The 16,309-nt window shown below is 36.6% G+C and overlaps 1 protein-coding gene across 1 annotated transcript in view; it reads right to left on the bottom strand.

Moving 5' to 3' along the window:
- OTOGL (otogelin like) overlaps nucleotides 1-16,309 on the bottom strand; it is a 109,158-nt gene that overhangs the window by 39,054 nt on the left and 53,795 nt on the right. The window contains exons 26-35 of the mRNA XM_040062736.1: nucleotides 14,805-14,939; nucleotides 14,197-14,343; nucleotides 12,331-12,450; nucleotides 9,246-9,362; nucleotides 6,342-6,498; nucleotides 5,782-5,808; nucleotides 4,192-4,359; nucleotides 2,363-2,641; nucleotides 1,627-1,744; nucleotides 316-395 (exon numbers count right to left, since the gene is read on the bottom strand). Of these exons, the coding sequence (XP_039918670.1) occupies nucleotides 316-395; nucleotides 1,627-1,744; nucleotides 2,363-2,641; nucleotides 4,192-4,359; nucleotides 5,782-5,808; nucleotides 6,342-6,498; nucleotides 9,246-9,362; nucleotides 12,331-12,450; nucleotides 14,197-14,343; nucleotides 14,805-14,939 (1,348 nt within the window). The remainder of the gene's footprint in view (nucleotides 1-315; nucleotides 396-1,626; nucleotides 1,745-2,362; nucleotides 2,642-4,191; nucleotides 4,360-5,781; nucleotides 5,809-6,341; nucleotides 6,499-9,245; nucleotides 9,363-12,330; nucleotides 12,451-14,196; nucleotides 14,344-14,804; nucleotides 14,940-16,309) is intronic.

The following is a 16,309-nucleotide window of genomic DNA, read 5'->3' as shown; positions in this document are numbered from 1 at the left end:
GCTAGCACTATATAGTCAAATATCGTTGCTCTGAGTATAACATAATCACAAAAGGTTATACATAACCCACTATTAGAGAAATATGAGAATTCAACTTAAAATATAACTTGTTTGAATGCAGAAGCTGTATTTTGGATGACTGGGAATGGAGTCCCAGAGACACAATCTTTAACATAAAGATATTCTGACAAAGCATTTAATTTAATTAAAAAAAAAAAAGGAAAAAGAAAAAAAAATAGTTACATTTGACTAATCCTTTCTTGGGATCTCTGGGGTAATTTATAAGAGTAGATTAACATAGTAAAGTATACTCACAGTCTTCTGGATAAACACATCTGAGTGTGACCTCATCAAGGATCATGCTTTTGGGACAGTATGGCATGCATCCTTCAACCCTTTAAAATATTGCATAGTCAATTCTAGAGCCACAGTAGAAGTTAATTTTAAATTATTTTACTTTGGCTAAACAAACTATTAGAATGTCTTATCAGAGGTCTGATAACTTTCCAATGAAATTATGAACATAGCATTTTGAGGCATTTCAAGGTCAAAAAGTTATTGAGCAGCATAATCCTATTTCTAAACTGTTCTAAATTATTTGCATAGGTTGATGAACATGATAGCTTTGGACCATTCTGCTTCCACAACCAGGTGGAAGTCTGTATTCCTAAGCAGAAATGTTTTTCACAGAATGATGAACTTGTTACAAGACTTTCGTTTTATCCAGATATGTTCACTTGAGATATTAAAATATTTAGATTGACTCCATAAAGCCTTTTTCTTGTATCCTTTCAACACAGGAGAATGCAGACAAATCACTATATTCTGATGTCTTTTTTTCTGGGGGGAATTTTCAATAAGAAAATCATGACATTGACAACCAGTGTTCCCATAAGGAAAAAGCTAAGAATACCAGCAGAGAAAATTGTCATATCATTAACATTACTAATCATAAATTACATACGCCTAGGGAGTCTGAAATCTAAAATATCTTTTCTTTTCCACCACATTGTGCCTTGAGCTTTTAGGCATTTATCTTTTTCATTTACTGTGGTTTCATAAAGTCCAGGGAAGAGCCATAGAGACAGGAAACCTGTTTACTATATCTCAAGCTAACATCATCCCTCTGAAATTCCCCCTTCATGCCAATGGTCATCTCCCAGTATAAGTTCCCTCTTCTTACAGGAGAGGGTGTATTCCTCCCTTACTATTCCTACAATTTTTGATCTCCATCATATAAACACCAGAAAGTTGTAATCATTTTTGCATCACGGTATGCTGGTTTAGGGTGTGACTATAAATCCATAGAAGGAAATAGCCTTCATTTAATTTAATAGCTTTCTACTTCACCACCACCAGAAGTTAATCCTCTGGTAGTGGTAGTAAATACAAACCCTCTTATTCTTGGATTGGAAAGCGTGTGTAAATGGGAATACAAACTATAGGAAATGAGGGGCTTGGTAAAATTTTTTTTCATATGACTTGTGAGAGTTTCTCATAAGAATGATATTGAAATCTGGATAGTAAAACTAAATGGATATTGCAGCAGCAGGAATTTTCAGAAAGCATATGATATGTCTATTACAAAAAACAATACAGTAACAATATGAGATTAATTTTACTTACAGAGGAAGAAATTTACATGCTATTCCTTCAGGATCACTACATGTCTTAAAACAAGGATTAGCACAAGATTCATATCGCCATTCACACATCCTTCTGTAAGGCACAGAAGCACTGAGGTCTGAGAATGAAAGAAAGGGGGGTTTTATTGATTCAGTACTCAATAAACAATAAATTTACAGCCTTTTTTGTAACATACATTGGGATTTTCAGATAAATGAAAAAATGAAAACCAAATAGACAGAATTTTCAGAACTTTCCAATAGGTGAAATTTTGTTCAGTTTCAAGCATTTTAAGTTTGTTCAAGCTAAGACACTTCAATGCTTGACAATAAAAGCAGCTATTCATTTATATAAGATATATTTCAAAACCTCAAAGATCAGTTAAAATAGTGAAGATACTGTTGGTTGCAGATGCAATACAATTACCCAATTCATTTAAAAGAATAGATACTTATAGATTACTAATGAGATAATACTAACATACATCATTTTGTGACATAACACTTTGATTCTGAAAGAGTAAGCCAATGAAAACATAGTTCAAAGATAAAGTGACCATCCTATTTGCAAAAGTTAGAAAATAATAGCATTTTGAGATGGAATTGAAGACAAAGAAAGACAGAAATTAAAAAGGAATAAAGTATTTGTTACTATTGCTGATGAAATACAAGAAAAAAAGTGCTCTGAAGGCAAGCAGAAAAAAAATGTTTATCCCTGGGGTTTATGCAAAATTTACCTTCAATACTAAAGCTACTGAAATGTTTGAATTCTTCTGAATCATCATACTTTTCCACTTTAACACTGGATGAGGTGAGAACGATGAAAAAGCCTTTTTTACTGTGCAGCTCGAAGGCACTGAGCCCTGGACTCCAGAGACCCTGGTGGTGGAAGAAGGTGGCTCGTCTCTGAAAGGAGGCACTTGCCTGCCACTGCTCTAGCCCAATGGTTTCATTGTCATGTACATACAGGAAGTAGTTCGGTCTTTCAGCAGATTCAAGGGAAACAAGAGACATAGCTTCCACAGAAGAAAAAAAATATATATATATATAAATTGTGAGATTTTTCACAGAAAACAACTTGAAGTTTAGTCCTATATTTTGGCTGTTAAGTGGCTGCTTTTAAAAACCTTCTTTTCACAAAGAAAAAAAAAATCAGCTTTATGTTGCACAAAAGAGAGTTAGAAACACAGTGCAGGGTCTAAAAGAGACTTCAAATGATCATATAATCAAGAACCACCAGGGAACTTTTCAGTTCTAAACTTTACAGACTAAAATTCAGCCTACTACTACTACCATTCAGAAATAATTCCTAAGCAGACTCAGACTGGAACTTGCATATCTTGGGAGTTTTTCTCAAGTTTGGACAAATGTCTGACAACTTAGCAGCACCAAAATTTCATTAGTAAATAATATAACATTGTAAGAACATTGAGGTCAAGCTTTTTTTATATGCAGTCATAGCCAGATATACAGTAAGAAAATCTACAGCCAAATAAGAGACTTGACCTCTCTATTTGCTCTACCCATGCCACAAATCACAAGTGAAAAAATTCTCTCAAAATGCAAGAATTTACAAGAAGAATTACTTCATACTTGATTTTCAACTTGAATATGGTCTTGAAGTTCTTTAATCTAGAGCAATACTATCTCATCCCTTATTTCCATATGAAAGTCATCTGTGTACTGCACAAATATAATGAATTATTTCCACTTTACATGGAGATTCGACAAGACTGAATTAATTCTTCTGTTGTATTTTTCATTTCAAAATCACATCTAAAAACCTAATTTTCCCATGGCAATAAGCATGCAACAATTTGTAAACTTAGTTTGATTTTTTTCCTGTAGAGAATGCCCTTCTTTATGTTGATTTTTGAGGGCTTGTGATTTTTTCAACACATTAAATTATTTGAGAAAGCAATGACAAAATCTTCATTGATTTAATTGGCACAACCTTCACATATGTGAAGAAAGAAAAATAGATACAGAAGAAAAGATATTTAAACATGGGGAGGTTTTGTCTGTAGTTTGGGTAAATCTCTGATAAGTAAAAAATAGAGCTAAATAAACCTAAGAAACTACCTTCTACATTGCACTGAGATGCTGCTTAATAACAATGCAGAAATGGATTGATCATTCTGAGTTGCACATTTTTTAGGTCAGGAAAAGTAACAAATCAGGTGAAAACAAAGTAGAACCAATTTTATTGGAGATGAAAGTATCCTGCATTGACCTTCAGTGTTGATATTTGCTAGATACTTGTGTAAAATTCACCAGTTTCCAGTTATACAATCTGACTGTATTTTTTCACAAAGTTAATCTATTCACTTGTATTTTGTAATATTTCTAAAACAATTTTTGAAAAGACAACTTTAAAGCTGGAAGTGAGGTTTTCTAATATTAAAAAAAAATAAATTTAAATCCCTCCTTCATTTTGAAATTGGCCACTTATTCCAATAAGTAAAAATATCTAGACTACTTTAGGACATTTAGAAGATGCAGCAAAAATCATTTATATATTTGAGATATATATCTCACCATTAGCAAAACTGCTGAGAACACTTACATAAATCTTTATCTTTGAAAAGACCCGGAGTTATCATGAAACTGAAAATTACATTTCCATTTGCTCCAGTTCTAGGCAAGGGAAATATCCTTTTGCTGGATACATTAGCCCCTATAATTGTGTCATTCACTCCAAAACTTGACAAAATATAGGGTCCTTCACCAAGAACTAAGGGAAGAAAAATAAAAGAAAAAAAAATAAAAGAGAAAAAAATTTTCATCACACAATATAAAAAAGTCTTAATTTTCCACTTAGTTCCCTTCGTAGTGGAAACATGCATAACTCAGTTCTTAACTTTAACCCTGGCACCACACATCTGGTCACTCACCCTACACATCACAAAAAAAATCAGAGGGGATAAACTGAAAAAAACTCATGGGTGGAGATAAAGACAGTTAAATCATGGTTTGGTTTGAGTTTTGTTTATAGAGAAATAAAGAAAAGGAAGCCAAAGAAAACAGTGACAAGAAAAGTGATGAAAAAAGTAGAATTCTTCACTGTCAGCTGACCAACATCCAGATGAACCCTAAGCAATGGCAGTCCCAGAAAACTTCCTCTCCAATTTCTATTGCTGAGTTCAGCATCAATGTGTTCTACAACATCCCTTTTGTCAGCTGGGGTCAGCTGTCCCGTCTCTGTCCTCTCTAACCGCCTAGGCAGCCCCAGCTTGCTTACTGGTGGATCAGCATGAGAACTGGGAAAAGCTTTGATCTGTGTAAGCAGTAGTTAAAACACCACTGTCATCACAAATACAGAATATATTATTAAATTCATGTTAATTCTACAAAGAAAATTAGCCAGATCCAGTACTCCTTCCCACTTTTTCATAGAATCATGGGATAATTAAGGTCAGAAAAGACCTTTAAGACCATTCTCATGATGTTCACCATTGAAGCCATGTCCTTAAACCTTTTTGAGTAAGATAAAATTCCCTATGACAGAGTAATTATGGGAAGTCAGCTATACCTAGCAAGATCCACATGCTACTACTGTAGTAGCCCAGACAGGAGGAGAAAAAAATCAACTCTATAATGATCCTCATTATAGGATGCAAGTCATCCTAGTCATCAAAAAGATACATTGAAAGTCATATTCATATCATTGCAATTAGTCAAATTTCCCTTTTCAATATCTATTACTCCCTATAAAGCATGTGCACAGTATCTAAATATTAGAGGGGATGATGCAGGAATTAATTCTGTTAAATGAATAACACCCTCATTCTAAGGTACTGTTCTTTTTACAGTACAGTGTTGTGAGGTTTGTGCAGAATATCCCATAGCCTATCAATGTCCAAGTACTGTAGGTCCCAGCTCTAAAATTTACTGTACAAACACAAGGAAATGTCCTTCTAGAGCTTCTCCCTGACTACTACCATATGTTGTAGAATGATGGATCAATTCACCACCCCACACTGAACATTCTGAAGTTATTAATGGAGGCATTAGGGATTACTAGGATCATTCAACACAGCTGGGCCACTAACCTTCACTCCTTATAAATAAAAGCAATGTTAAAACGACATACATCAAGTCAAAGAGAAAGCCCATAAAACAATTATTTCAAACAAGAATATCAAATAGTACATACCTTGGTTGTAATATTCACAGTCATAAGCTAAAAGAAAAAGAAAACGAGCTTGTTGTTGTTGTTGTTGTTATTACTATTATTATTACAAAGTAACAAGAGAATCCATGCATATCTGCATCCTAATAATGTAAAGCTTACTTTCAGGTGAGGAAGTTTCTTGTCCCACAACATATTTCAGTCAGTGATTTTATTTTCTTAGACTTTTGTTCAGTGACAGCAGCCTGAAGTGGGAATTATTCTACAGCTAAGAAGCCTTCTTGCTGTTGGTGAAAAGAACAGACTGGGTCTCTTTGCTGCCCTACACAGAAAATTGGACATCCACCAGTGCCTTTCTCTACAGTCTCCGCACTAACACACCCTGAGCACAGCCAGCCTTTTTCAGCAAGATGGAATTGTGAATTCGGGTGTATAAGGATGACACAGCTAACACAGAGACAGCTTGAGAGATGTGAACTATGTTTATTTTCCACCTGCTTCTGTCATATTTGTATAATTGGGCAGAAAAAAGTCAGAGATGCCTGTGAGATGAGCTCTGGTGCGTGGCCAGCCCAGGTACATACCACAGAGCAAAGGAGATCGCCAGTGAATTGCTGCTCCTTGCTGGCAGCACTTGTGGGCATAAGCCGCAATACTGGTACACAAACACTCGCAGTCCCCACCAAGATTGCAGTTGCATGTATCTGTGTGACAATTTTTGATAAAAGAAGTCACATCAATCTGGGGGGGGGGAAAGAAGAAAAATAGGTGACTTAATGGCATGAGCTGTAGAAATTCAAGTTGCAGCAGGAGTTTTACTTCTGGACTGACTAAAAGAATTAAGCACAAAAATAAAGTATTTTCTAAAGTTTGGGCATATTCCTACACAAAATCTGTGTTTCGAATGATCAGCTTATACCTAAGTTAAAGGTCAAAAGAAAAATTTAATCAGTGATAACTAAAAGCATGCTTGTCCACACACTTGTTGTTTATCAGTTTTAAAGAATTATTGAAGCTGGCAGTTCTACTTTTATTAGGCAAATACTGCCATCTGTAGTCATCCTGACAGTTTTCTATGAACAACAACAAAATCAGAGCTGTAACTCTGATTTCCAAGTTATTAAAGTAATAATTTGTAGGGGGGGGGGGGGGGCAGTTCCTGAGGGAAGAAAGCTTAAGATCACTTGTGACATTTTGCAGGAAAAAATACTTCTGCACTTACGTAGATTTTAATATAATTTGCCCACAAAAGTTCATCAGATCAGAAACCCACATACTCTAAAATCCAATCCAAATATTTCACAGTTTTACATAATACATTTTTCTTGAGTTTAAATCATCATTTTTGTAATGTTGAGCAACATTTCCAAAACAATGCTCTGACTCAACACATGGAATGTTTCAAGCAATGCTTCTCTTCAGTCTTTAGTCTCTGGTCTAGCTCAGTTGTAAAGCACTCAAATGGCACACACGTCAGATTACAGAAATACCACCACAGTAACAAAATAGTACTTATCTAACACGAAGACAGCTTCTCAACTGGCAGTTGCTAGAAGCTGGCAAAAGCTGGCAGGATCAAGGGCAGAGAGATATTATTGTGCTTTCATTCTTTTTCCTGTTTTGAAAATAGGGATACCACTAGGGATGTGGGGGACACACATGAGAACTAGCTCCATTGAAAGTGGGAGTAGTAGCTTTGTAGAAATCACCAAACAGCAAACTGACTCCAAAGATTTCAACCTGTCTCGCATGCCTGCAGAACAGCATCTCTCCATGGATCAGCAGTATCCTGCTTTTGTGATAAACTGGGAGCCTTGGGCCAAAGCTCCTGCTGAGTTCAGGAATTATGAGGAAGACCCTTTTTTCTCCAAATGTTCAGGTTCCTCAGACCCTGTTGAATTCAGTGTTTATCTGGGCAACTGCAATCCATCAGTTGCTGCCAGCCAGAGATGAAAGATTTTGTCTCCCTGAAAACTGGTGTTTCAGTCTGAGCTGAATTACAAGGCCCCCTGGCTCACAGACTGGCTTGCCTGCTTGCACTGCAGGATCTTCCACCTGTGTAGCAGGAGCAACAGTAAGCACATTTGAAACCCCCATCTACATTTTCTCTTCTTTCCACGTCCCCAATTTCAGTGTCTGCTCAGTCTTTTTTCTTGCCACCCTGCTCCCCACTCAGCAGTCTGCTGCACATGCCCTTGATTGGAGGGTCACTTTACATTACATTTGCAGGAGCCGTACTTTCACATGCTGAATAATAGCTTCTAAAAACACACAAAAGCTGTTTGCTTTACAGACTCTCATATACAAGATAGATACATATGTGTGGAAATACTTGATTACTAATTAAATAACATGTTTTGAACCTGGCATAGATTTTTTATTATAATTATGCTAAATTTTTGGCATAATAATTTCAAAGTCTTAATTACAACATGGATAAGATATAGAAAATTAATGTTCAAGAGAAAAGACCTTTCTAAGTTGTTATAAGAATAGTTTCTTAAAAACTCAAAAGTTCCATTTTTATTTATTATTTGCCACTTTGAAAATACACTAATCACTATGTTCTCAGGCACATGCTCAAAAAATTCTTTTCATAGTAACTTTAGTCAACATTAATAAATCTCTTGGATTAAGCTACTGCAACCTCCTTCACAAGAAAATTCCTAACCATGTTGATAATCTAGCTTCCGTCCTGAAAGTCAGGAGGTTCAGCTGAGACAGCTAATGATCTCACTTAGTATTAATAATCATGAAGAAATTAAGAGACTGAGATGAAACATCATAGTGGTTCTTGTTTCATCAGGTTTAAAGAAGCACCTAAATACCATTGGGAGGCTAAAATTACAAATAAAAAATGTGTAAAGCATGTCTTGCATTGATAATGGGTGGATTAAAATGGAATAAAATATTACCACAAGAAATAGTCTTGTCTCCATCTTGTCTAGACTGAACTGAAGGACATTCTTGTAACTCAAGTCCCAGGCTCAGCCAGGTATTGGGAAAACAAGGATACCAAACCTCAGAGTTTTTATAACACCAGATGATAAACTGCCAAACAAAAATACCAACAGCTCTCAAGCTGAAATCTTGCTCTCTCATATTTCTTTCTATATAGAGCAGGGCACTTAACGAAACAAAAACATTTGAGCTAAGCTGTAGGTGCATTACACATACACATATTTTAGAATCCCTCAATTTATACAAATTTAAAATTTATAAAACTTAGCTACCTATACAGATAAAAAGTATAAATAAAATCTAAAGAGAATAGACCCTTGACTAACACACAACTCTGTTACCACTTTTGTGTTTAGATTCCAGTCTTGAAAGGAACAAGAAGCTATACATAAATATAGTCCCTCCACACAGAGGTACTTGCAGGGCTTTACTCTGTATCCTCAGACTGAGGGTACTGGCAAGAAGAAATTAATTACTGGAATTTTATTATTTTCATGACAGCAATCTTAGATATTTAATAAACTTACCACATTGCGACAAGGTGCAAAAAGGTCACTGTATAAAATTGAGCATTCCTTTTTGGCATAAGGGAACTTGTTCTGATGTACTTCACATGGTCTCAGTGTTTCATTTGGGCTCTTGCACTTGAAAACAAGCAAAAAACCCACAAATATTTTATCGGTAGCTGTGTTTATCACAGACTCAGGTACACCATGGTCTCATATAATTCAATACTTGCATAGTCAGAAAATAAAAAATTTAAATGCTTTCTTCATCATCATCTTTTCTTGATTTGTTTTTATAATTGAAAACATTTGCACAAAAAAAAATCTTTTGTTTTGGTCTAAAGCACTAAAATGTTCCTGCTGTCTGCTCAGTGCATAAAGACAAAATGTTTTCTTTGTGACACATTATAATCATTACCAGAGCAACCAACTGTAACATCAAAAACAAATACGTGGTCCAAATCCATCCTGGGTGGTTTTCACTGACTTTAAATGGAGTCATACTACACATGGCTTTAGCCCTGTAAGTTCAAAATAAAGAAGCAGTGGTAGGAAGGGAGCAACTCAATAAAAAAAAAAATAGAGTCAAAGATCATCATGATGACTCAAAAATGGGTGAGGTACAACTACATCGTTCATAGGATCTCTTCACTAAGGAAAAACAAACAAACAAACAAAAAAACCAACCAAACAAACAAAACAAACAAACAAGCAAAAACAACCAGAAAAATACAGGAAAGGGACACACAGCTCAGAGAACAGGAGTTCATCTGAAACCATACTGTCTTGGTGCAGCAGGGAAGGTGGGTGTAATGCACCAGGAGGGTGGGATAATGAATGCATAGGCATCATTGGGGTGTCCCACAGCAGGCTTCGCTGCAGTGCAGTCACCTACCTATGCTGCCCTTCTGTGCAGGTGCTCAGACACTGCTGTGAGGATAGGTGCTGCCACTCCCAGGAAGGAGAAGCCCTGGAAGAATCCCATGCTTCACAGTGCTAATACAAGCACATTTCCCAGAAGCAGAGCTGGGCTCTAGACCTCCAGCTATCAAATACTCCTTTACAGCATTTAGATTTTTCAGAAATGGTGGCTCTACAAAGGCCAAAGGTCCATTCTGAAAAAATCCCAGAGGCCTACTGTGGGGGCAGATGAAGTATCAAGCCAGTCTGAGCACAGCCGACTGGCAAGACCAAGGCTGAACTTTGATCCTGAGCGCTCTGGCAGACATAGAGATCTGGAAGTTACATGAGATTTTACAGATAGATATCTTCACCAAAAAATAAGGTGCAAGTTTGAGATGCTGTCTTGGATTATGTAACCTAAAAATGTGTATTCTATTTCATCTGTTAAAAGCTGGGTTTTGGGAGATGTTTTATCCTTCTTACTCCAGCGGGGAGGGAGGAGGATGCCTCCTGATAATGGCCCAGCCATTAAATCCAGGTGGTGCAGTGTTTCTTATCTCTTTTACCACCCCTCCATCCTCCAGGGGGACGTCTTCTGATAATGGGCCATTAGGGCCCACCAATGACATGACACATTCCATCATCCCATTGTGAGATGCTCCACACAGTGGGGGAGGAGCCAACTGTTCTTAGCTAGATAAAAACTGGGACTGAAGGACACAAGGTGTCCAGTTTTTCCACTGGATTCCTGGAGGAAGACCAGAACCATCTTGTCACCACTGGACTTTCTACAGGACCATCTTTACTCCACAGAGCCACATCTGTTATTCCAGGAGGACTTACTTGGACTGCTTCCAACACCCTGACCAACAGGGTGCCAGGTTGTATCCCTGACTCTGTCAGGGTTTTTTCCAGGATCTTTGTTTGCTTCCTTGCTTGTTCTTTAGTACTTCTACATTTGTATTTTCCATTTTTTTTTAATATTCCTAGTAAAGAAGTGTTACTCCTATTCCCAAATCTTTGCCTGAAAGCCCCTAATTGCAAAATTATAATAATTTGGAGGGAAAGGGGTTTACATTCTCCATTCCAAGGGAGTCTCTAGCTTTCCCTGGCAGATAACTGTCTTTCAAAACCAAGACAGATGCATAAGCAAAAGTTATAACATCCTACAAGTTAATGTGCTATGCAAACCCTATACACCTTTTTAAGGGAGCCCCTGAATCGATAAATTGAAAAATTCATGCACTTCATACAAAGTATTCACACATTTGTTTATGTACAACCTTCTAGATGAGCAGTATAACTCTACACATTTGCCTTGCTTGCTTATGAAATTTAAACATTTTATGTGGAATAAAACATAGACTAAGGAAGATACTGAGGCAGAGAAGCCTCAAAATCTTTATTCCAAAGCATTATTCCATGAGGTGAGAGATAATTTGGTCAATTTCCTGCTGTGTCAAGGAGGGAACATAATAAAAACTGATCCTGAAAGGAGTGTGTTACAAATAATGATTTTTCAGAAGGTCCACAAGGCAATAAAATTTACATCTTGTCAGCACAAATTAATGAAATACCTATTCTCCTGTGTTATAAACCAGAGTTGCAGTCATCCACTCCCTACAGCATCCTCCTACCTTCTCCTCAGAAACCAAGTTTCCATACTGGGTTGTGCCTGTTGCTATTCTTAGCCTTTTCTGCCCATCTCTTCACCACCTCTCCTTGTCAGCTTAATCTGTTTACAAACTGCCCACGAAATAAATCTTCATTTATTTTCAGAGTTCAGAAAGAAACTCTTCCAGACCTTTTTTTTCCAGCATTCAGATTCTGTTTACTTTCAGTATCCTGATGTTTCCAATCCCAGAGAAATTACATTTGTTCTTAAAATTGAGATGAATCAAAATACCAGGAGTGTATCTAACTTCATAGAACACTGAAATGCAGACTGCTATAATTGTCTTATACAGGGGAAAACACATCTTTCCCTAAAGAGATTGCTTGGTTTCATTTAAATTTGATATCTGTTTGCTATGAGATAAGACTTTATTAACACATTTCACATCTACAGACACAAAAAATTAAAATGTCCTCTTATACTGTGACCATAATTTTAGAAAATACCTGTACATCATGTGCTTATAATGTGGTCATTTACAAATTAAAACTTTTTTTTCTGTACATTTTTATTGAACATGGGACTTACCTGTCCTAATACCCAGCTGTCTCCAAACACCTGTGCATTTCTCACCTCCATATTGTTTGATGTAGTCAGATCATTTGAAGTATATTTGTCAAAATTTCCACACAGGCCTGCCAGTTTGCCCTGAAAGAGAAAGTTGGTTTTTTTCATAAACTCAGTCAATAACTGGCACAAATGATGTGACATGAAATATAAAAATTTGTAAGTGACACACATGAAACATAAAAATTTATAAGTGAAAAGGGTGAATGTAAATTTGACTTGCTCTTTGAAAATATCCGACACTCTGCTATGCCTGTAGTTCCATGCCTGTAATAAATATATTTTAATAGAAATCAGTGGTTTTCTTCTTATTTTCCAGAGCTACTTCTCACTGCTGCCTGTGAAAATGGACTGGAATCTAGTAATATTTTTTTTCTGAAAGTTCAGTAGTGATTCTAGTCCAAAAGTCAAAGTTCAGGTGAATTGCCTCATGATTGTGAAGCCTGATTAGTTGTTGTCACTAAAACTTGCTGCCTCTAATTTTAGCTCACAGTAGCTAGAACATTTGTAATAACAATTATAAAAGAGACAGCTGCATCTTTCTTTCCTTGGGCATATGCTCTTTATGGAAAAACTATGCATGGACTATGTATACATGCATACATACTTAAATAAATAGGAAAATAGACATTCCTGCACAACAATAAAAAGTAGAGTTGGATTGCATGGTGTTGTGGCTCACACTACTGAGTTCTTTTTCCTTTAGGGCTGCTGCAGACATCTTACTGAACTGGAGCCTCTGGAAGAAACATTGGAAACAGAAAGAACTGGAAGTATTTGTGTTCCTAAATGCAGACTGTAGAACTCCGCTCCCTGCTAGCTTACTCAAAAACAGGAAGAATTTTTTTTTTTTCCGCTCTGTGTATTGATGGCTGATAGATCAACCTGTAGGTGAATTAAGTATTTTACAGCTATTTGGACAGAAGCCTAAAATAATTTTGCTTTAAAACCATATCAGATGGTCATTATAGCTTTTACTTACACTTCAAAAAATCTGATACTGTATCCTAGCCTAGCTAGCTTGCTTTCTTTTGCTGAATGAACCCCACCTTAATACATATGTTCATGTTTGAAACAAAGAGAAATGTAATTCTGAATTGCACTGATATGGTTACTCGGCAGCACCCAAAGATTGAATTGCAGGGACACCAAGGTAGATGATGATACAGGAATGGAAAAGAGAAGAGCAACTGGCAAAAAAAAAAAAAAAAAAAAAAAAAAAAAAAAAAAAAAAAAAAAAAGGAGTCTTGAATTCTTCCTTGTATCATGACTGAATACTGTCACAATATATCCATTAGGTTTAAATGTAAATTTTTGTCTAGATCTTTTTCTGTATTTTGTCTTTTTAAATTCAGCTCAAGAGTTGACTCCATCTGTTCATCTCAGAAGCCTCTACTACATCCCAGGTTGCAGTTCCATCATCAGTCTCATGCAATCAGTACTACAAACTTGCCATCTTCTATGTCACTGGGCTTGGCAGCTTCTTGTCCCTTGGCTTTAGCCAATGAAAACATGCAGTGAACTAGGTAACTCAAAAACTACTCCTCCCTTCCAGCCCCCAAAGTATCTTTGAGTCAGAGCTGAATCACTGAATCTCCAAGGTTGCAGTGTATGGAGTAAGTAACAGAGTAAGCATACACGTAGAAATCACTCCTTCTCTTCAGAAGTTGCATTCTCCATCTCTTCTTACCTGGGAAATGCTAGCAGACGAACACCACAATAATACAGATGTATCACTGTGAAAACCAGTCTTGAAGAAAAGACTATCACAGTTATTCAATAAAAGAGAGAATCTACACAAAATCTTGAGTTTATATTTCAGCTCACCTTCCATTGAGGTCCAACTTTAACATGCATCATTGTCTTCTTATCCCACAGAATTGTAATGTCCTCTTCTGGAAAGTGTATCACAGTGTAATATCCAGCCTTCCAGAGCTGATAGTTAGATTTGGTTTTGTGTGCCCCTAGGGTCTTCTGACACAAATGAATATTTATTAAGATCTACTAAAGTAATGCTACCAAGGTATACAGCCAGATAATAGTAAAGTGTACACTGAAGAATATTTTAGCATATAGCTGAATCAATAATATTAGTAGAACTGTTGTTTAAGACTTTCAATATTTTGTCTTTTCAGTCATTCAAATTTGCTTCATACTTTGGTTTCTTTTTCAAAACCAACTGGAAAGAAACTCATAAATGCCAGTACGTTTCAACTCCTTGAGACTTTAGGACAATCTTCTTCATGTGACAAATAGAACTTGGGGGGGGAAAAAAAAAAAGTATGTCCTGGGACATGCTGCTTTATCCAGGCCTAAACACTTGTACTAGATTAACTCAGACAGAGAGGCGCTTTCCAAAAACATGCTCCTTTAGAGCTATAAATTTGCAGTGCTTATCTTAAAGGGCAACCCAAAAAGGAAAGAAAATAACTAACCTGCTTCTCAGAAGGTTCACTAAAATAAATCTCAGTGTCTCCAATAGTGATGAAAACATTCTTTGAGCAAACAATATCATTGTCAAAGCACTTTTTGTTCTGAGCAATTATAGATATATTTGAGTTATCTGTGCTCTGCAAAATTAAGAAGAAATCATTTTACTTATATATTCCATTGCATTTCACTCCTGCAGATTTATTCTATGCTTACTATAACAAAAGAAAATTGGATACTGTAGAATTTACACACAACTGAAATTAAATTTAAGCAAGTTACCAAATGGAAATGCATTTCTAAATTCAAAGCTGAACCCACACAAACTTTGGAGTTAACACAAAGAGCCATTATGTTCAGCTGTGACTCCTCTTGCTGAAGATTTCACAAACTAAGAGGATCAGGCTACCCCTAAAATAAGAGTCTGGTCTAAGCTTTTAAAATATGCATATACTTGGAATCCAATATTTACAGCACAGTGTGGTTGTCGAAATTGAGACATGCTATAAAAAGAGCTTTATTTTTAAACCAAGGTACATGAGGTCAACCTGGTTTTGTATTTTAAAAACCAGGAAACCTACCATCTGTCAGTAGTAGAACAGTTTGTGTTCCATCACTCATCAAAATTCACAAAACCACGAGTCACACTCAATGTTATTGGAGGGGGTAAAGGTTTCTGCCAATATTTTTGTTTGTAGGGTTGTGGTATTTCTTTATGAGACTAGATGACCACCAATGGCAAAAGGAAAAAGTCTGCTCTCTATCACTGGGTGGGATATAACAGCTTTTACTCTCGAGTCCTGCCCTGCTTCGCTGTAGCCCTTCCCGATGGCTCACCAATGCCAGAGAGATGAGGCCCCGCCCGTGCTCCGGCTTTTTCCCCAGGGGCAGGGCCCGGGCCCAGAGGCAGGGACAAAACACTACCCAATCAGGGAGAACTGGGAGTGGAAGAGAGTTGGGTTACAGCTGAGTAAGGACTAACCACGTGATACAGATTACAAATCCGATGAAACACAATATAAACCAAATTAATGCATTACAACACAGGGTGGGGTTATTTTAACATTTAGAAGGTTTGAATACTTTGTTATCCTGATTTACGGGTGTTTTAGAACTTTAAACTCAAATGTACTGCCTTCCCAACCCCACACCTTTTTGCTCTACAGCTCTTCCGTTAATTTTCCATTCTAGGCACAAAAAAATCACCTTTGCACTTTGACTCAACACGTCTGTTTATTCACCTACAGCTTCTGTGGTTCTTCCTGAGGGAAACACACACGCACTCATGCTAAGATTTTTACTCAACTAAAGGTAAAAGTGGTAACACTGCCATAAACAAAGTGGAGTTATTCCTATTTTTTCCTATTTTAATTTGCTTTCCTGATCATTTCTGTACCAATCCTTGCAAATCAACAAGCAGCCAGAACTGTAGAAATTACTTGACAAAGTTAACTTCATAACACTGAGCCATTGAGCCAGTTAATATGAGCCAGTAACACTGTTTCTGAAT

This window comes from Hirundo rustica, chromosome 4 (assembly GCF_015227805.2).
Source record: "Hirundo rustica isolate bHirRus1 chromosome 4, bHirRus1.pri.v3, whole genome shotgun sequence".
NCBI lineage: Eukaryota > Metazoa > Chordata > Aves > Passeriformes > Hirundinidae > Hirundo > Hirundo rustica.
Note: the sequence above shows the minus strand (reverse complement) of the source record. Positions and strands in the feature narration are given on the sequence as shown.